We start from the raw sequence: 21616 nt of genomic DNA, 5'->3' as shown, positions 1-21616 counted from the left end.
CAATATCTTGTGTACTGAGTCCTTTACATCGTACAGGAACACAACTGTCTGTATGCACAGATTTCCACTCATCCATCATAGACTAGTTTTACAAAGAGAAGGGAGCTCAAACTTAATGCAACCTGTTTTTATTTGGGACTTGTGGATATCAGATCAGTGATTTGGACAGTTAAAAATTGAGCTGGATATCTAGCAGAAATTGTAACTCAAAACTGGGGATGAACTGCAAACAGAGGTATGATCAAAGGAGACTGGAAATAGGGACAGTTTGTAAGAATATCTTGGCAGCACAGATTTGGACAATATACTTTTGGGGGGAAAGTCCTATAATTTCTTCTGGTGTGAATATAGAGTACAGGATGTGTCAGTATGTTTGTCGTGATGTGCCTGCAGACAAATAGTGATCCAAAGCTCACTGATATCACTACTGTATTTCAGTTCATACACTACTTGTGTTCTGGGAAACAGTCACATTTGCAATCATAAGTTATGTACATTTAAAAGTCAAAAAAACTTTCTATCTTAATTCCTCCTTGTGCCTGCTAATACATTAAAGAAGAGAAACATGCATGTATTTGTTTTAAAAGTGATACCTGAAGATATGATAGAGGAGATACAAAGTTAAAACGATAATACTTATACTAATTGTATTATTGGTTGTAAAAGCTCTTTCTGAAAGACTTTTCTTCACAATCGTATATTATAACAAAGACCTCCATGAAAAGCAGCTCAGTAGGAACAAAACCTTCTGATTCCTGCCAGTCCTGGTAAGCACATTAGAATAGGAAGGTTCAAAACATTAGAGTTTGTCAAATATTTTATAACTGTAACACATTTGCACATCTGAGCCCTTGAACAGCTTTTTTGTAACTCCGTGGTTTATTGTGTGATATTCCACCAAAGCAATATAGTATGATGTCAAAAAAAAATTATACAGTAATGGTCTGCATTTTTCACTAAATTCAATTAAAGTATAGTAACACAATACTAGTATGCAAATAATTTTCTTTCTTATTTTGATAGACATACACCTGGTTTGCCTTCAAATATTTTGGTCCTCACTCCCACTTCTCTCACCTATGTAAATGTTAGAGCTCAAACTACTTACCTGTGGAAAGTGAGCAAATATGACACATTATCAAATTAATCATATTAAGTCAAAAGGGAAAGGGTCTCAAGGTTGAAAAGAACTTACAGTGTGTTCAGGTTTTTAAGCCGTCTAAACTCTCCAGGCTGGATTTCTTTAATCCTATTAAATCTTAGGTCTCTGTGGAATAAAAAAAAAAAAAAAAAAAAACGGACAAGAATCATGTTATTTAAAAAGCTGTATTTTTTCATATGAAAAACTGAACTAAGCACAAGTCTTTTGTGATGACTGACCAGCCTCTGTCCATAAATCACAGCTTTTGACCAAAGCAAGACAAATCCAAACAGTTTGACAAGTTTAAGAAGAGGATTCACCAAATCCAGCCTCAGTGGTCAGCAGAAGGCTGTATCTAAGTTAAACCTGTGGTCATGAAGTATATTCTCTTCCACAGTGAAGCAACTTGTAATGGGTTGTTGAGTATTTCACTAAATTGAATTGTGTCTGAATTTTAAAAGCTGTTTGTAAAGAATATCATAGAAAAAAATGCTTATTATAAATAAACAGATACAGAAACATTTGGATCAGAAAAAACTCAGGAAAAAGAAGAGACAGGTTTCAAGACTTTTAAGCTACTCAGTTCTTTAGTTCTGAGTAAGGAGGCTTAAGTGCCCTATGTTATCTTGCTCTTAAAACATGTAAACCCAGCTGCCTGAAGCTAGACATTTCCTTATTTAATTTTACTGTCTCTTAGTTTTTCTATGTTTCTACCATCTTCAGTTTCCCATTAGCTTTATAGCTAAATGAGAACTTCTCCAAGAGGAAGGAAACGTTCTCAAGCTAAGTGTTACAGCGAGAGCAGGGACAGGGAGCAAGGTGGAAAATGGAGCAGGGATGTGGAGAAACACCATGGCTGTGCCAGTCTCACCTCTACCACCTCCTGTTCTCCCCTGGCTCCATGTCTGGCTATTGTATTACAGCAGCTCAAAATTGGTTTAACCAACTGGTCAGAACCAGCAATAAACCCATGCAAAAGAATCCCAAAAAAACAGGAAATAATTTTCTGCCTGATAATCAAAATGGACAGGTTTCCTGGGAGAGCACCCAGGTGAGATGGGGACTACAGCACCAGGGGAAAAGATGCAGGGCAATAGAGGACAGGTATGTCCTCTTCTCTAGCAACAGACCAAGGACACTGGGGCATTATAGTGTCTGGTAAGCAAAAAGAAGGGAAGCAAATGGAAAGTAAGTAAAATCTGAAAGACTGTAATGACATGTCTTAGAACACACACTTACCAATTGCTTTCAAAAAGTAGGATATCAACATGTCACAACTGCAATCTTTGAACCAAACCTGGTCTCAATCAAAACATAAATATGCTCTGCATTTTAATAGGTAATATGCTAACAAAAGTCCCTCTGCTATTTGGTATTTGGTCAAAGGAAACACAGGAAAGCAGCCAAAACATCAGCTGCATCCTAATGCCATACAACCCAACTGGCTGAGGCTGTATTAATGAGAGGTATAGTTGTCTGAAGTCTTTTTATAAAGAGCATACTTGAACATCATTCCTCATGAATCCACCCATCAGGGCTTATTCAGCTCTGGAATAATGGCCTCAGAAGGACTTTTTCTACATAAGTGGTTTAGGATGTTGCCTACTGTTCATTGCAAGGAAAGGATTAGACATGTGGTTCTGTTTGCATTACACTCCACTGAAATACTTGATCAGTGACTGGAATAAATGAGCGATGCAAACTGCTATCTCTTATTTAGATTATTAATTAGTTAAACTAATTATATTTAGATCATATTATTAGTTAAACTGACTGTAGACATGCTGGACAGACCCCTTACTCAACACTCAGTGAATTGAAGATTTCCAGATTTAGAAGCACAAATTTTCAGAGCGCTAACTTGTTCTTCACAAAAGCACCTTCTTTAGTTCTACCTTAACAGCATTATGTTTTGCTCATCACTCACATGTTTCATGTGTCATACATATATGTATGTCCCTGATGAGAAAGAGATGCTGCCTCTGAGTCACTGAACCTCAGGTCCCAAGATATTCTAAACAACCATGGAATGTCATATCCTGCACTGAAAGAAGATACAGCAGATCCCTCTGTAAGAATCCTTGGACATGACATACCACTTTACTTTTCTAGCTTTTTCTAGATTACCTGAAAGTTTATTGTGTTCCAAAACAGCATTTTAGTTTTGCTAAAAATAGTCAGAAGTGCAAAAAATTCAATATTCATGAATGGAATATTGGAAACTGAGTATTTTTCAAAAGCCTCAAACTACCATTACAAGTAGCAATATCTAGCTCCTAAAAAAATCTTTTCTAGATATAAAATAATATGCATTCATCCATATGAAAAGCAAGCCTATTCCCTACAGTGACACAAAAACAATAAATAAAAATTTAACTTTCATGAACGCCAGGAAGGAGCCAGCCTGCTGGGTCAGCAACAAAACGAACCCCCTTTTGATGTGTCCAATCTACTCTGCAGTAACTCATGAGGATAACTGGGGATTAGGAACACCAAACAAAGTAATTTATATTATTTTACTATTGCCGCATATAATGCCTTATATAGTGGCATTTATTTTAACTCCTAACACTATTGCCCTTCTCATCTGAAGCTGTTAAACCTAAAGAATATATCAAGTTTGAAATTCTACCCATTCATTTTCATTCTACATAAAGGTATGCGAAAAAGGAGCTGCAATAAAACACAGCACGCAAGTTTTCTCTCGAGCACAGTACACTTGGTATCTGTAAGTAAAATGATAAAGAATATATATGTTTTGTTTAAAGTTACTACTACAATTTCATTAAAATTTGAGGAAAAAAAAACAATGTTAATCGTACTTAAGTGCAATATTATGATTTTGGTCCATTCTTTCAGAGGATTTTCTTCTTCAAAGGAAGTAGCATTTTTCAATGTTCATTCAAAGTATTTTCATTAATTTTCAGCACAAAATCCCCCAAAATTAAGAGTCAAGTGGCTCACAAATAAAGAAGATAAAAGTTAAATCATAACTACAGTAGATTTCTAAAGAAGAAACCCTGTCAAACTGTCATAATCTCCCTATACAACAAGATAATACACAAGTGGATAAAGGAAATAGAATTTACATTGCATACATTAGTTTAAGGGGTGTGGTATTGGCCATTCATATAAACAATAGAGGAAATCTCTGTAAACCACGTGTTCAACTGCTAGGGGAAAAGATACGAAAGACTGGTTATTGAAGTGAAAGATTGCATCAAACAGAATTGGCAGAAATCAGACTCAGTACAAGAAGAAAAAAAAGAAAAAAAACCTCAGTCACCATTGTCATACCGTCATAGAAAAAAAACCCCAAAACATTCCACACTAATCAGAAGCACCATTTCTCAGGCTTGAAATGTCATGCCCCGTAGCATACAGACACTATATCCAGCTAATGATAACTGAATGATTTCAGGGAACAGAAGAGCTCAGAGGAAAAGCCCAACAGCAACCAGAAACATCCCCTTGGAGAGCAGGAATGAGGACTGTGTTAAGAATGAAAAATGAGTATGGGTAGCACAAGCAGCCCAGTATGGAGCAGATCTTCAAAGGCATTTGGTGTTACTAAAATAATGTGCGATCAATCAGCATGATGAGGTTTCTTGACCCTTTTTTTCTCACTAGTTCCGGCCCAACCATGCCACATGATTTTCATTCACAAAAGCCTGTTTCCTGCCCATTCATTTCTCTTTCACCTTTTTCATTGCTCCCCATTTTGCTCTTGCAAACTGACATATCCTGGCTGGATGCTGTGCTTTGGGGTTCAGCGAGCCTGACTCCCACTGACCAGCCAGAGTGCCCCAGGAGGTTAAAACAGCAGAATGAGGGAGGCCACCCAGTTGTTGACTGTCATTTTTCCCCCCTCCTAACCTCTAAACAGTAAATGAAACTGATGCCTTAGGTTTTAACTTTTATATTTTTCAAATCCTGTACTGCCTAGTGTGTAACTCTGAAGTTTCTTGTTGCCTGTTAGCTACTGTCCTCTTATGCTAGTTAGACATAACAAGCCACTATAGGTTTGCTCTCCAAGGACACCTAGATTGTCCCAGGCCCCAAAATATGTAAACTAAGGCCTCTGAAGAGGAGGGCAAACTTAGGATAGTTACATCATTAACTGGGGTTGTAATTGGAGAATTATCCCTGATATGCAAATAGACCAAACTCATAAAAGTGTGAAGAACTTGTGACCCAGGGTCCATCTTGAGTGTAGCCTTTTAACTCCCCAGGGCGTACCTTGAAGGCCCTTCAAATAAATACCTACCTTTATTCCCTTATTCTTGTCTAGCCTCTGTTTTTAGGTGGCCACCTCAGGCATTAAAAGAACCAATTAAAGAAATGCAAACACCTGTGATGATGGCATTGGATTTTAGGGTATATAACAACTTTTGCACAACAATCCAAAGCTAAATGTCATGCATTTGGTTTTAAAAATAAAGATCTAATACATTTAACTCCTATGTCAGATTGTCTCTTTTATTATGTGTTTCAAACTGAAAATATTTATTTCTTAAAATTGCAGCTAGACAACATAATTCAAGTTGAAAAATCCACTTCAGCCACACAGGCTTCCACAGAAGCTAAGCCCATCACTTTGAAGCATTATATCTTGCCTGAATAACACAAACAAAACGTGCCCATGATAGCCAGTAACCTGAATACTCTCAGGGTTATTTTCCTGGCTCCACTCAGGAGCTCTGCTCTGTGCTAATCCATGGAGCATGACCAGGAAATGTTCGGCAGAGCGCGAGGCTGCGTGGGCCAAGAACGTGCCAGCGAGCAGGCGGTCAATTTAGCAATTGGATGCCCTTGAGATTCACATTCCAGTGCCTTGGAATGGCCGTGGTCCCACAGCCCTACAAACAGCCATGGGTCAGGACATGTGCCAATCAGGGTGTGCACACATGCTTTGCAGGCTTCCTATGTGCCTGAAGAGCACATAGGAGCCCGAAGAGGGTTGTATGAAGATCTGTAAGACCCAGATGTATGGCAGATAAGTAAATACAGCACTTGTATATGTTTTCTTTTCTGTCACAAAGCAAATGAGAAATGTGCTGCAGATACTTTTTGTCTGGATGAAAATGAATCCTGTTCTTAATAAATTCTTTATTGGAACTAACTGCATCCATTTGTCTCCCCTCCTTAGACTGCACATTCTTAACTATTTCCAATTCAGCATTGAAAATTAACTTGTAACAATATTTTTATCTAATTAAACACAGTGAAAATTTTTAAATATATAAATATTAAAAAACATTACTGTCCCATAAGATCCAATGTTCCTTTGGTACCTCCTGGCACAGCAAGACACCCTCTTTAAAGCTTGCAGTGACAGTGTGGAGTAATGAAATATAGGGTTTCTCTGTTAACAAATCCTGATGGGGTATGGCAATATTAGGACATATGAATTCATTTCAAGTTCACAAAATAACACTTTAGAATAACTAAAGACCTTAATAAATATTTATAACATGACAGTCACACACAGTACACAGCAAACAGTACAACATTGACCTTAAACATCAAGCAATTTACAAGAAAAATACATTCAAGAAGTTTCACATGCCTCTGTTTGAAATACAGGAATCTCTTTGAGAGAAGGGATTGTTTTTACTTAGATCAAACCACGCATGAACGTAACTCTAACTTTTTATATCAAATGCCTGAAGTGCAGTTTTCCTTTATTTTTTTTTTTTTCTAATTATTGCAAAGCAGCATACAGGGTGAAAGGTAAGAATTTTAATTTCAGTTACTTTCATAAAAGGTTAGAATTCATGTATTTTAATAACATTATTTCAGATCCCTTTTTGTATATGCTTGACTTCTAAAGATTCTATTGCTTCATCAAATTCAGAAAAATCATTAACTGTTCTAAATCAAATGGATTTAAAGTAGGGTTGTGAAGAACATACCATGTGCTCTAATCACGCGCCTCAAAAGGCGGCCACCTTTGGATCAGATTGTGGATACTCAACACCAAAACTGGTCACCCCCAGTCATCACTCCTATGATAGCCTATTGATCTCGGGTAATAAGCATTCACAGCAGCTACTACAAAAGGTGTCATCCTAAGTAGGGCAAATGTGAAAATTCCTTATAAAGAACTACTGGAGTAGCAGCAGGGAAGACACCAGGGCTTGTCCTCTGCTTACTCCACCCCAGCCATGTACTTCTCATCTCTGCCTGAGGACTGCACACCCTGTGACTTATTAGGGCTTGGAGGATGTCCCCGAGATCCCTCCATTGCTAGAGAGAGTATATTAAAAATGGCTTTCATTTTTTCAATTTTAATCTGTGTCAGAAAAAAAATCATCATGACACGATATTAAGATCTTTAATAAAGAAATTAAAACCAAAATTTAAAATGTTATGCTACTGCTTCTTCCATAGTCATCTTTCTCTATATATACACACACATATAATTAGCCAATTGAAACATGGATATAGAAACACTGTATTAAGTGATGATGTAATTAAAAACATTTATCTTGAGAGATATTGTATTTATGCAAAGCATAACGTCAGGGTATTCACAAAAAAACTCTCTGCGTGTCACAGAAATGAGGCAGTTAAAGAGATTTAAAAGCTAGTACCACAACTGCAAGGATTCTTGGTTATCCATTTCCATCTTCCTAGCTACAGGACAGAAATGAAAGCAAAATGTAACTCATTTTATTTAAGGCTCATTTGCTTGGGTGTAACAATCAAATTTACAAAATGTAGTATAAGGAAAGAGCTTCTAACTTCATCTGCTTGAATCACCAACATAGCCCCAAAATCTTAGACTAAAGTAAGGGAGATGACTTAGTTTGCTTTGGACACTTTTTTCCCTATTATTAAAAAATGCTTGACAGGAAAATTCTAAAGGCAAAAGAAAGATTTTAAGCATAATGTGCAATTTCATCTTCTGTTTGCACCTCTCCTGATATTGAAAAAGATAAATGCAAAAATAGGCTTTTGATCCTATTTCCTTCTCACATTAAATAAATTTGTTATTATTTTCATTGTTGAGGCTGAGGAGGACACACAGCTGGTCTAACCAAGCATTCATTAGTTGTACTAACACCAACCAATTCTGCAATATGAAACTATGTCTTACTTAGTACTTTTTGGTTAGACCTACTATTTCATATCACCTGGACTTCACAACTTTAGAAGATCCCTTTAACAATTTGTTAATCTTCCAGCATGTAAGTTTTTCTAGTCCAAAAATGAAAATATCCTCTTAGTTTGCTTAATAACATTAGATGCAAACAGAACAACCTAAACACCAAGTTACACTTACACTTGTTATATTTGTTCTAGGCAAATATATTGACCAGCATATTGCTCCCAGGTATCATAGATTAAAAATCACATTCACACATTCATGCTAAGAAACACTACATGAAAAGGAGAGTCAGTGAAACAAAAATAATTTTTAAAACCCCCATACCCTATGAGTGTCTCCAAAGCCAGTATTTGTCAATACAGAATAAAGCAAACGCATCAGATTTACCACTGGCAAACTAGAACAATGTATTTAAACTCAAGTTTAGAAGAGCTGCATTTTTATTAGCCTGTCATATTGAAAGCATCTAATTTCATACTTTAAATTGAAAATATTTGTGTATCTGTTAGTTTTAGACAAGACAAAGGCAATTTGGATGAAATCAACTTAGTTGTGTAATATACTGTTTCAAATGTCATGTTGAGGCATTGATGACTTTTATTATCAGTCTTCATTTAAAAGCAAAATACTAAAGCATTTACCGATGAAACCAAATCCTGATTTTTATTAGCAGTGAAGGTAAGTATCTCATTAGCTTGTTTCAAGGGTTAACCAGTACTTCAGCATTGATTTAGGACATGAATGAACTTAAAATTTAGAGATATTTCCTCAGCTAAGCAAAATCACCACAGCAGCAAAATGGAAAGATCTGAAAGAACAATACTGTCTTAAGTATTTTTTAAATGGACAGGTTCTCAAATGTACAACCTCTGCTGCAAAGGTAGATGCTTTTAAAAGGTCCAGTGAAAACTATTTAAAGCTAAACCTTTTCCTCTATAAGTGATTGTAAAGTGTATGGTAATATGATATTCATTACTTTAATCTGACAAAGTAAAAGGAGGCAGTGGCAGAAATAATTTCTGGGCATAGAGCAGCGATAAGGGATACACATCATAAAGTCACCCCAGGACAGCAAGCTACTTTAAAATTATGGATTTCTCATTGTCATAACCTTCTGATATTAAGAGATATAAACAGTCTGGAAAAGATGTTTATGTGAAACACAGTGCACTCATTCATCTGCAAGGCTAGTTATGAAACGCTGATTGGCAACAAGAAGTGACAAAATGGAAAAATATAAATTCCTTCAGCTGTATGATATATACTGAATCTGGAAAAAAGGTGCAAACTAGCTAATCTCATTTTTCTTTAAAAAAAAAAAAAAGACAGGAGTAATTTAATAGATAAATACTAGATTTGTAGATCTATTAGATTTAATAGGTTAAACCAATAATTTAAGTTAGAGAATTACCATCACGGGTTTAGCACTTTTCCAATGTGTTCATAAGGTAGGAATTGTTATAACTGGATAACTTTACCATTGCTAAATCCAAAAGAACAAAATAAGACAAAATTTTTTCTAACCATTGCAGATTAATTACTACCCAGCAGAAATAACCTATACCTTGAACACCAAACTGCTATGTTTCTCAATACAGAACAAAAGATCTGCAAATGCCAGCAAGACTACATTGCTTATGTCTACTTTATTCTTATTCTTTTTTTATTCAAGGTCATCCCAGCAGGAAATGAAAAACAGCCATCAGCATAGTAAAAACATTCAAACAGAGCAGAGCATGAAAATTGCACAAAAGAGGTTATATAATCAAGTCAGTGGAGTAACTGGATGATGTCAATGGCACTTTAATGCTGCTTTAACTACTGCCCTGTAAAAAAATGTGTCACTTTGTTGAAAAAACAAAGACACAGCCACCACTTAAAAAAAGTAAAACCAAACCCTACTTGCAGCTATAGCACTACTTACAGTAATCCTCTCTGTTAGCAGTGTAACATTTGCTAGAATACCAGAGGAACCAAGATTATTTTCTTTTTGCCTCCTTTTCAGATTTAGCCCTAGAGCTTCTTTTGCAAACAAAATTATATAATTCTCCTTTTTCTTGGCAATTCATTTTCTGGATTAATTCTTCTCGAGTTTTATTATTACATATAATATGTTATTTTCTCTGATTTGTATTGCAATATTTTTATTATCTGCACATTAGCATGCAGCACATAAAAAAAGCCACTGCATTTTGAGATGAGAAATTAAAACATTCTTACATGGTGAGGGGGTATCATAGTCAATAATACTTAGTATACTGTAAATTCAGTAACAAAAGTAAATGGTAGGACCACAAAAATATTGAAATCTGTAGAACAGGATGCAGAACATTTGGCAGTACTCACCTTGATCATAAAACCATGCTTCAGAAAGTATAAATGAAGTGTAGATGAGCTATCAATTATCTAATTAAAATAATATTTGATTTGCACAAATATGTAAGATTTGTTGACAGGAACTTTATGCTTGCATGTCTTAAAAACTCTATTTTATCAGCTACAGCTTTGGTGAATGGAGAGCTTATGATATATCCTTCTCCAAGAGCTAAGGATTTGTTTTAACTAACAATAATTTTCCCATTACAGTTGAAAGGAAAACATTTAAATGTTAACTCAGTGAAATGCAATACAGTGTTGTCTTACTAAGTCTTTAGATCCCTTTGCTGCCCTTGTTGCCAATTTTTCCAACCAGCCATTAAAAGTGCCATTGAAAGGACTCAAGTGGGATTTGCTGGTCCAAAGTTTTAAGTCTGTAGGCTTAATTGTCAAAAATTATACATGGAAATTTTATCCTGGCATGGTTGTGGCTCTTTGTCTCATCCACTTTCAGAGTCTTCCAAAATCCATCCACTACAGAAATTATTTTGAAATTAGAAATTTTATTTTATAATGGTTTCTAATTCCCATGCTATCTTAAAAAAAAAAAAAACCACCAAACAAAACCAAACCCACACAACCAAACCCTGCTCCTTTTAACAGCATGAATAGAATTCAAAGAGATGCAATTGCTGTTTCTGCAGTCTGAGAAATACCAAGAAAAGGCAAAATCTGTCTTTATTCCTCTCAGGGGGATCTATTGCTACAACCAAACAGTGAAAAGGCTGTTGACAGCACAGCCACATGTTTCATTACTGATTATTTTTCGCAGAAATAACCTTGGGGTGCCCAATAAAACAGAGCACAACAGTTGTGTCTGAGTGCTGTCCTAACACAAATCCGTGATAGTAAAGGTCTTGGATCAAGCTAATGTTTGGCACAGTCTGTGTATAGAGCTATGATACACTGAAATATTTTAGAGGATTAGTGACAGTTGGAAATGCAACTGTTTCTTGGTTTCCTTTTTAATATTTAAGAATATCCAGTTTCAACTGGACTTTGGAATAAAAACATTACGTTTCTCCTCTATAGTAGGCTAAAGAAGACATCAAAATAGGAAGCTGACTAGTTTATGGCTTAGAGTGAACCACTGAAACAAATGCACTAGTTTTGTTTGCTTTTAAAGTTAGCAGTCCTGTGAATTACTACTGTGAAAAGCCCACAGAAATTCTGCTTTTATGCTACAGTCATAAATCAGTCTTTTGTTCCTCCCATGTACCATTCTGTAAAATAAATACTGTTTCTGCATTTCTCTGTCTCACAGGGATGCTTAATTCTAAACTCTATATCCATGAAATACCGATATTCTCAGAGGAAAGAACTGAAAGCCAGAAAGAAACATTATCATCCCTGACCTCTCACACAAGACAAGTCACACAATAATAGAGAAATTCCTGTCTTAAGGCAATTATTGCTGTCAGAGCTGAGCCATGCCTTTGAGAAATATATGAAACTGTGATTCAAGACCAAGCAAAACCTAATTACTTGCCTAGTCATTCTGGTAGTTAACTATATTCACTGTTGAAAATGGGATAGTCTCATCCTGCTTCCAACTTTCAGCTTGAGCATGTTTTTCAGTTTCTGCTCGGCAGAAACAAACAGCTTTAAGTGAGGAATAACACTGACCGTTTTTCTTAAAATAGTCCAAACACTGAAGTTCATGTATAATTTTTTTTTGCAACAGTTCTTGAAAGATTTAAAAATAAATAAGTCAATCATAAAACTTCAAATAGGGGTGGGTAGGAAAAAATACTTACAACTCTGTTATTAGTCTGATTTTTTTCTATAGCAGATTAGTTGTTTCTCTCTTTACTGTCAGGAAAATGAATGCAAATAGTGTGTATATTCATAATTGAAAACCAACACAAAATAATCACGTGTGTTTTACCAGAGTGCCTTAAGCTTCCTTCTAACTCTGACACATCAGCACCTCTCCCACAGGAGCACCCAGCTGGGTACCCCTTATGCTGGGCAAGGATCCGTGCAGGGTTGAACTTTCTGCAACAAAGACCCTAGAGCTGAAAACAGGGGTGAGAGTGAGGGCTGTGAATGAAGGAACAAACTGGACAGGTAAACTAAAAAGTGTGGTTTCTCCACCACTGCAGTTTAAGGACTTCTTTCCTTGGGGCAAGCAGCCTCCTTGATGCAGTGCATGTGAGCTTGTATTATATTTATTATGCCAATAAATAACATGCAGCATCTAAAATGCCAGTGACCTTACTAAAGAATGCTCATTTTGTCTCCTTCAATTCAAAAAGAAGTTCCACAATACAGGATCAACATCAAGCCAAAGGATGTGGAAAAATTGGAGGAATTACTGCATCTAAAAATAACATCTAAATTTGACTCAAAAGCCTTTATTCATTGTAAATCTATGCGTCACTCTTCCCCCTACATAAGGGAGATTTTGTTGGAATATATTTCCAACTGTTTTGTACTTCCCACTTGTTTCCAATACAGAGATAAGTTCCAACAGACTTAGAGGAGTTGTTAGAATTTATATAGATAGTTGTTCTTGTAGAATGCTGAGGACATTTTACTATGAAAATGGAAATGCTATTGGCTTGCACAAAGAGTAACAACAAAAATTCAGGTACTCTATGACTTGGCTGCAGGCTGGATTCCTGGTTTCAGACAAAGCAACAGCTCTTCCTTCCACTTCACAGAAAGTCCCAGGTCACCTCAATGAAAAAGCTGCAGCTCTTGGAATGGAATTTTCTGCTTCCTGAGGTTAATGACAGGCTGCAAGAGCAGATAAGTTAGCTACTTTCCGACTCTGCCTCCAGCTCCTCCTGCTCCTGGCAAAGCAAACTCAGAGGAACAAGGGCTCTTAGGACTCCTCGGATATTTATCCCTCCTCATGAGCGCAGACAGCCCCATGGGAGGCAACTGGGCGTTCCTGTCTCTTGGGAGAAGTTGTTTTCTCCCTGTGAAGAGCAAAGCAAGTGGCTACTAGAAGACATTCAACCTTAAAGTACCCAACCGAATGACATTCAGGGAAGGGAATGTCTGGGAACGGATTATTGCTTCCCTTTTCTTTTTAGGTCATGTCCATCCTCACACAAGTATCAAAATTATAAACAAAACACAGTTTTGGAGCTACTACTCATTTGGGAACAAGTTACCTTACAGAATGCATCAAGAAAATAATAAAAGATTAATAATAAACATAATGCTTTATACATTTTTATTATATTCCATAACTTGACTCAATCAATACCCATCATGTCTTACCTCACATTGCAAAAGTACAACTGAACTAAGTAATACTAGCCTACAACTTCTTCCCCTGCACATTTCTTCTCTTCTTTCTCTACCTAAATTAAATTGATTGGCCATCTTAAAAAACAGCTTGGAAAACTGGATTGCTGAAAATTATGGATGCATCTGAATTTCAAAGTAAATCTTACTAGTCTTGTGTGTTTGTCAGTATTTTTAAGTTCCAGTGGCCTCAGGAGATCACATCTATTTTGCATTGTCATGCACCCTCTTCCTAGCAGTTCTAATACTGGCAGCATTAAGTCAACAATCTATTAGAAAGCACTCTTTTAAATCTCTCTGTAATTATTCCGTCCTATTGACACAATACTGAAGATACCAGAAAAAAGTATGAAACATCTGTAGACAGAAAAATGTTTTTACACAATTCCATGTTGTTCATAATGAAAAAAAGGTCATTTCTAAAAAAATCAAAGATAATTCTACCCTTATTCAGTCTTCACAGTCAGTGTAATGCCATTTTAAAAGTTATAATTCAATCTGATTTTTCTATTTTGAACACTTTTCAACTTACATTCTTGCTTTTATTACCCCATACAAACTAGCTATAAATACTATTTGGGCCACATGGAGAGCAGCCTTACTGCCCCAGTAACATGTTAATAGCAAACGTGGATTCTCAAGAAGTCTTTCCTCAGTTCAAACATAAAGAACAACGCTTTCATACTTGTGTGTATGTAAAAAAAAGTTCAAACATTTGATTACTCTTGCCAAAGTAGAATGAAAATACCAGAATTATCTCTAAAATATTAAATTAAGTACAAACCTGCCTTTAAGGAATATCAGATGGTTTAAAGTATCCACATAATAAATACCTAGCATCACGACTCAACAGAGGGGACATTAATTAAAAATTAATTTGTGTAAGTTCAAATTGCAGACATTTCTGAGGTAGGACATTTGCTCTGGCAGGTGGGTAGAGTAGCCCACAGAAGCACAGAGCAGGGGCTGGTGGCACTCGCATCCCTGGAAAGGAAGGAAAGTGGAAGGGGACTTTTTCTCAAGAAGGGGCACTTAGAGTTCTCTGTGTGTCCAAACCTGCCCCTTCAAGCTGTATCACAGATTCAGCTTATTTTTATGGTTTTCTCTGAGGGCAGGTCCTGTTTGGTGAGGTCCCAGGGGCAGGTTAGCAGGTTTCCTCAGGAGCCAGCTCCTCCTCCTACCATCCGCCCAGGCCACCTTCTCTCAGATATCACAGGCCACCAAACCAGGGAAATTATTCCGAGTGAAACCAAATGTTCTTCCCTTGCCTATTTTTCGGCTAACTTTGAGAAATGATGAAGACCACGGGCAGGAATGAGCAACTACTGCTAGCACCCAGCAGCCAAAAGAAAGCCAAGTACCACTCACAGGGTGTTTCTGAGTTGGTTTTTTTTTTAGTTGCAAAGGGGTATCTCTGTTTTGTAAACTAAAAAAGAAAATTGGAACAAAACAAGTAGGTATATACTAGCATTAATATACTAAATAGACCAGCTACTTAAATACATTACTATTTTCATTTAATATGCAATCTCAATAGATTAAAAATATTGACTAGTATTTTCAGCCAAAAATTTTTTTAAAATCTTAAGTTTCAATAAGCAGATATATCTACCAATTAATTTTCAGCTTTGAATAAAAGATTTTTAGACTGTTTCTACTACTCAAAACCACATATCTGCATGTCTTGAAAATGTATAAATTAGTATAATTCCACTTGACTAAGACCACTGCCATATATGTCATATATTTGGCTTAAAAGACAGTGAAAAAATTATTTCCCAGAAATATTAATCACCAAATTTTAAGTTCAACTGAAAAGGAATCCTCTGGACCCACAGCTAAACTATCATTGCTGTAAGAGTGGTCAGAAGTACAAATATACCCTTCTGAGCCAAAGGCATACAAACGCCAATTCATGGCTGGGATTTCCACAAATACTTAAGACACTTCAAGAACTGAAGAGGCTGAAGACTTCGAGCCACAAACCCAGCACTTAGCACTTAAGTGCAAAACTTTCTACTGGTAAAATTTCCTCAGGCGTCAGATGTTGTGCTACTACAGTAGTCCTGTGGCCGAAATCTCTCCTGAGAGATTGTACACTTGCTCGTGTCTCTGGAGGGACAAGTCCTTCCCATGTCCAAACCATACAGCTAAAGATAAGCCTGAGCTGAATGAACATTTTATTTCCCACCCACCGAAGCTTTGTCACTATGCAGTTAAAACCAACAGATTTACATAATGAAAGAGACACCAATCAAGAAAAAAACACAACAAAACACACGCCAAATTTTAAATCTGCAAAGGCATTCAACAAGATTTACAAATCCTGATGCTATCAGAAATTTCTTACATGTGGGTGCAGACGGCAGAACCAATTTATTTTATGGGTCTACCACCATGTCCAACTATCTCCAAATTTCAAAGTTAAAAAAACTAAATAAATTAATTCCACTCTAATCACAAGCTTCTTTTAGAAGCAATTTTTTGTTTACACTGTCCAGAAGATTGAAAAATGAAATATTCTTTCAGAGAAATAAGGATATTTTTAAAGTGAGGTCAGCCTGCAAAAGCCAGTAAGTATATAAAAGTTATTTAAAGAACCAACCAACCAAACAGGATACAAATTCTGTCACAATGTCTGACATGTGAGACAGGTAGTTGCTCTATTCTAGCACTACTACAAAGCAATCCTTGTGGATATTTGGAGGGAAAAAAAAGTAAATGAAAGATAATGAAAAACTCTCATACAAGGAATCTGTGTTCTATGTACAGTGGGAATTCAAAATTTTACCAATATTGAAAGGACAAAACTAGTTTGAATTCAACTTGATATTGTTAAATGGTGAGTGCTAAACCAGCTTGTTCTTACTTCTTTCTCTGATGAATAAGGGATTATAAACACGTGCCATGGAGTTATAAAACTGGCCTACATAATAGACCTGAGTGTGGCAGCTGTACACAAATTACTTGCCTACCTCTTATAACTGTTTTAATTGTTGTTTGCATTGCAACTTCATCAAAACCAGAAAATTTCCCCTGTACTATCTGAGGTGTTTGGCAATCCTAGAAATTTCTTCAAAACACAATTCTATCTTATACCTATTGATGGATATATATCTTTTATACAGATATAACCAGTATAAAGATTGACACTGAATGCTGGTTTGTTTTGTTGCTATTTTTTTTTTAATAAACGTTGCTTTCAGCCAATTAATTACTGTTCAGTTGGAAATCTCTAATGAATACTGGATTCCAGACTCTTTTTACATATTTCTTTTCTTTCCAAATCTTATATTCAATTATTCCCATGCAAGATGTATCCAAACTGTTGAAGTAAAATAGAGGATATCAAAAAGAAAACATCTACTCCAGAAAGTACACGAAGTTGACATTGTATAAAACATCTAAGAAAATACTCATATCACAATGGAGGATAAGAGGATTTTCTGGCTAAGTTTTCAAAACTGTGGTTTACTGACTCAAGAAAAATGTTTCAACATGTATCAGCATTTTAGAAATTTCAAGTGATTTAGATTATTGATAGAAAAGTCAGAAAAAAAATAATATCTTCAGTTTTAAAAATTGGTTTCAATAAAGTATAGATTTTACCATACTAAGAAAGGTATTTACAGACCTTTAATAAATGTCTGGTAGCCATTATTTACACACTTGACAATTAAGTCTTCAATCTACAAATTAATATGCTTTAGCTATACATAAAAGTCTAACTAGCAAATATTTTAATTGATTTTACCCCCTACATAGGTGCTATTGCATTTACTTAAGCATTTCCCAGAGCAATAAAACTAAATCAGGAAGTTAATGCCTTGAATCTGGCCAGAGCAACCCACCAACTCACAAAATCAAATTGCTCTCACTGCTCTTACAGCCCTGTTGCAGCTCTGCAGTTCTCTTTGCCTGATATAAGTATCTCCTTTTACTGGCACTTTAAATCAAATGCCTAGGCCCTTTTTACTGGAGACTTAGAACCTTACCAAAGTCAAAGATCTGAATTTTCTCATTCAGTTTATGTCTGTAAAAATTTCTTGGAGAGTTTATCAAAACGCCACCAAACCAAAACTCTTTTCTTGAACCCAAATTAGCTATTACCCCAAAGATTGACAAAATATCCCTTAAAAGGCATCCTGCTTTGATAGGCCATGTACTTTTATACACATATGTAACACCATCAGACTGCTGCTCTAGCTTTTTACTTTATCTTAGCAGACAATGTAACGTGGCATTTATTTGTATTTGAGTTTTGAATAGCCCACTAGAGTTATCTGTGCACCAGAAAACACATTGCCCCACATATTTTTCAAAATATTTTGGAAAATCTGGGAAAAAAAGCTCTTGCTTCTCATCCTTAAAACATTGCAAGGCATTAATTTAGACACACTTCAAAGATTTGAGTATTGGTGACTGATTTAATCTGATTATCATGATAATTTTCCATTAACTAGAAGCCACCACAAGACACTAAATAATGAAATTCTATATCAAAGTAGACAACCAAAATCCTGGAAAAGTGAAGTATTTGCTTGGTGGACCTTGGACAGAGGCTATAAGCCTCTGAATTTAACTGTTTTGAGAAGTCTGCACTGAATTTCATGCTGCCCCAGTCACGATGCTCACACTGCCTAGAGATAAGTCAAGCACAAAAGGACTTATTTATGCTGTATTTTTTCTCCAACAAAGGAAACCATCAGCAATATGGCTAATAAAATGCTATTAAATCTAGTCTGGCTAACACAACACGAAGAACTTGACACTTAGCAGTCATCATCCTACTTACCAAAACCAGTCATTAGTTAAGGTAATGCTGTGTACCAAGTAATATTTTTCCTTTTTTAGACCAGCCAGGCAATGAACAGTCTGTTGTAATAAGTGATTTAAGGGGAAAGAATGCTGAAAGAAAATATTTCCGAAAGATACAGGGAGTGGCAATTGGAAAGAGAATAAAAAATCTGAAAGTAAGAACAACAGATCACAACAAAAAGGGAGAAATGTCACAGGCAGTAAAATTAATTTGGAGTTAAAAACATTTGCTCATTGCTTTGCTTAGTAAAACTTAAAAACAACTCAGAAAAAAAACTAAGAGAGGACATACATTGCACAAAACTTCACACTTTCCATTCTACAAACTTTCACATGGTTTCACGAAACCCTGCCAGGCACTGCACAAACTCTTTAATGTCCTAGTTTTTGCTTATCTTTTTAAATACAGATTAAACAAAAAGACATGAAGCTGAGAGACCATGTTAATCTCTCCTTCATGTATCTTTCTCAAAATTTTGAGAGTCTTTGTTATTTGTAATAGACATACAATTTTCTGTTTAAAAGAATCACTTGACTCTTATTAGCAGCAGTAATAATGCCATACCAAAAAGAAATCAAATTTGGCAGCCTGATAAGCAAAGGAAGGAAAAGGAAATATTTGAGTCATTCCGTTCCAGCTCCATCAGCTCTCATTGAACCATCTCTATGGATTGTCTTGAAACCCTGCCCACATTTGCAATAAGAAAGCATTTAAAGTTATTTTTGTTTTGGTTTGGGGTTTTTTTAATCAAATCCAAATGGAACAAATGATAAAGACAACTTAGCTCAGTTGTTTCCCTTTTACTGTATATATATACACACACAGATTATGTACAGCATGTGTATATATAAATACACAGACACACACATACACACACGTATTTAAAATACTAACTTCTTTTCATACATAAACTTCACCAGAAAGACAAGCAACTATAAATGTTTAGATTGTGTGATACAGATTTTAAATATCACCTTTATAAATGGATCTTTTTTGCAAGTGAAGTCTTATCCTATAAGGATGTAAACACTTTGGCTTGCTGGAAAGAGACTCAGCAAATGTCCATGTCCAGGAAAAATCAGAAGCCTGGGGATTACTCTTGTATACAAAGCTATGAGTAAGTTCTGCAAGATGAGATCTAGAGTGTACAAAATATTTGAACACAAAATACTGTAAACAAACTACAGTAAGATTTGAAAGTCTCAGAAATTTGAGTCCAAAAAGAAATAATTGAAAAAATACCATACTAAAATATGAATCAAGATGGATGAAAATTTAGTTTGCTTTTCAGATGTTAAAAATAGAATTGGAGTCTCAAAACATTAATCTAGCATTTTCATTTTACCCATTACACACAGTAAAATATTCCTGTAAAGGCCATTTCATAATTTAAAAAAAAAAAAAATGCAATTTTAAACATAATGCACTATTTCTCTTCTTCTTTTCTTATTTCCTGAATAGCTGTCTGCTATTTTTTCATGTCCTAGTAGTAATATCGATTTCTTCTATTATGTTGGTTTCTTTCTGCCATCTCCTTCTATCTTCATGCCAAGATCTGTTCTTTACTGGCTGTATTTCCTAGTTTTCTTTTCTGCTAGACTTTCAACCTTTTAATTTAAATTTAGCTTACTTGCAAGGCAATCCATAAGTACAAGCGACAAGCCGAACATTTGTCATAATACCTAAATGACAAAGTTTTCTGCTGGCTAATGACATCCCCATGTCATCTCCTAATGAGCACTGTCCTCACCTGGGAGAGAAGTAGGGGCTATTCAGAAAACAGAGGAGGTTAGAATATTTATTAATCATATTTTTCTCTTAGGCACATGTTTACCACAGTTTTAGGTGAGACAGTCCTCTCCCTGTGTTTCAGATCCAGACCCTCCTGATGAGGTAAGGATAGGCATCTCCCTATTTTTTTTTCCACCAGCTGCCTTTGGGAATTAGGAGAGAAAGAATATATTTACTCATGTCCAAGCATCATTTCCTACTCTTTCCAATGAGTAATCCTGTGTTTGTCTCTGCTATACAAAAATTTCTTATTCAGTGTCCCTCATGCCCCTAAATTCCCCAAAGTAATGCTGAAAATTCATTTAACTCATAATTTTTTAATTATGTTGTTGTTTGGGAAAGCTGAGTAACAGCAGAGGCACAGAAGCTCTCTGTTAAACAGAATCAGAGAGACAGAAAAATGTTTAAAACTGAGAGTTTGAACTGGGGATGTAGACAACACCACCAAGCAATCCACTGATCTGCATAAACCTTATAGCTTTCTAAAACATTTCAGTAGAACAAACAAAAAACTTGTGCTGACAACAGTCCAAACTCCCAAAGCTTTGGGAATTGGAAGAGAAACTTTTGAAACAGCTGTGAAGCAAATATTCCACACAGTCCAGATGAGCATATGAAGATATATTTGTAGTAAATGGAGAATTTTCATAGTTGGGAAAAGTCACCAGTAGAGTTTCACAGAGAGCTGTGCTGAGTTCTGCATTGTTCTGTTTATTCCTAAATGGAAGAGTGATGAACCACAGAATGAACAAAGTTTTGCTTATGATATTCATCTATTTTAACAAAGTCTGACTAGGAAGAACAACAAAAAGATCTGTCAACAGTCCATGAATGTCAATTAAAATGCAGACTTAATGCATGTATTAATACAAAATAATGTATATGTAGAAAACCAAACTTTACAAATAAAATGGCAGGCCTAGAAGTGACCATTACTACTTGCAGACAGGATCTTAAGCTACCCTTGATTGGTCCATAAAAAAAAAAAAAAAAACACAAAAAAACAACACTCTAAGAGGAGGAAATATCATGTTAGGAATTATTAGGAAAGTAACAGAAAATAAAAACAGACACCATCCTAATGCTGACCTATAAATGCCCAGTTAGCCCTCAT

The 21616-nt window shown here is 35.7% G+C and overlaps 1 protein-coding gene across 2 annotated transcripts in view; it reads right to left on the bottom strand.

Moving 5' to 3' along the window:
• Nucleotides 1–21616, bottom strand: part of PXDN (peroxidasin) — an 87750-nt gene that overhangs the window by 56863 nt on the left and 9271 nt on the right. For both annotated transcript variants that reach the window (XM_032104547.1, XM_032104548.1), the window contains exon 2: nt 1196–1267. In XM_032104547.1, the coding sequence (XP_031960438.1) occupies nt 1196–1267 (72 nt within the window). The remainder of the gene's footprint in view (nt 1–1195; nt 1268–21616) is intronic.

Source organism: Corvus moneduloides, chromosome 3 (genome assembly GCF_009650955.1).
Source record: "Corvus moneduloides isolate bCorMon1 chromosome 3, bCorMon1.pri, whole genome shotgun sequence".
NCBI classification, from domain to species: domain Eukaryota; kingdom Metazoa; phylum Chordata; class Aves; order Passeriformes; family Corvidae; genus Corvus; species Corvus moneduloides.
This window is presented reverse-complemented; position numbering and strand designations above follow the sequence as displayed.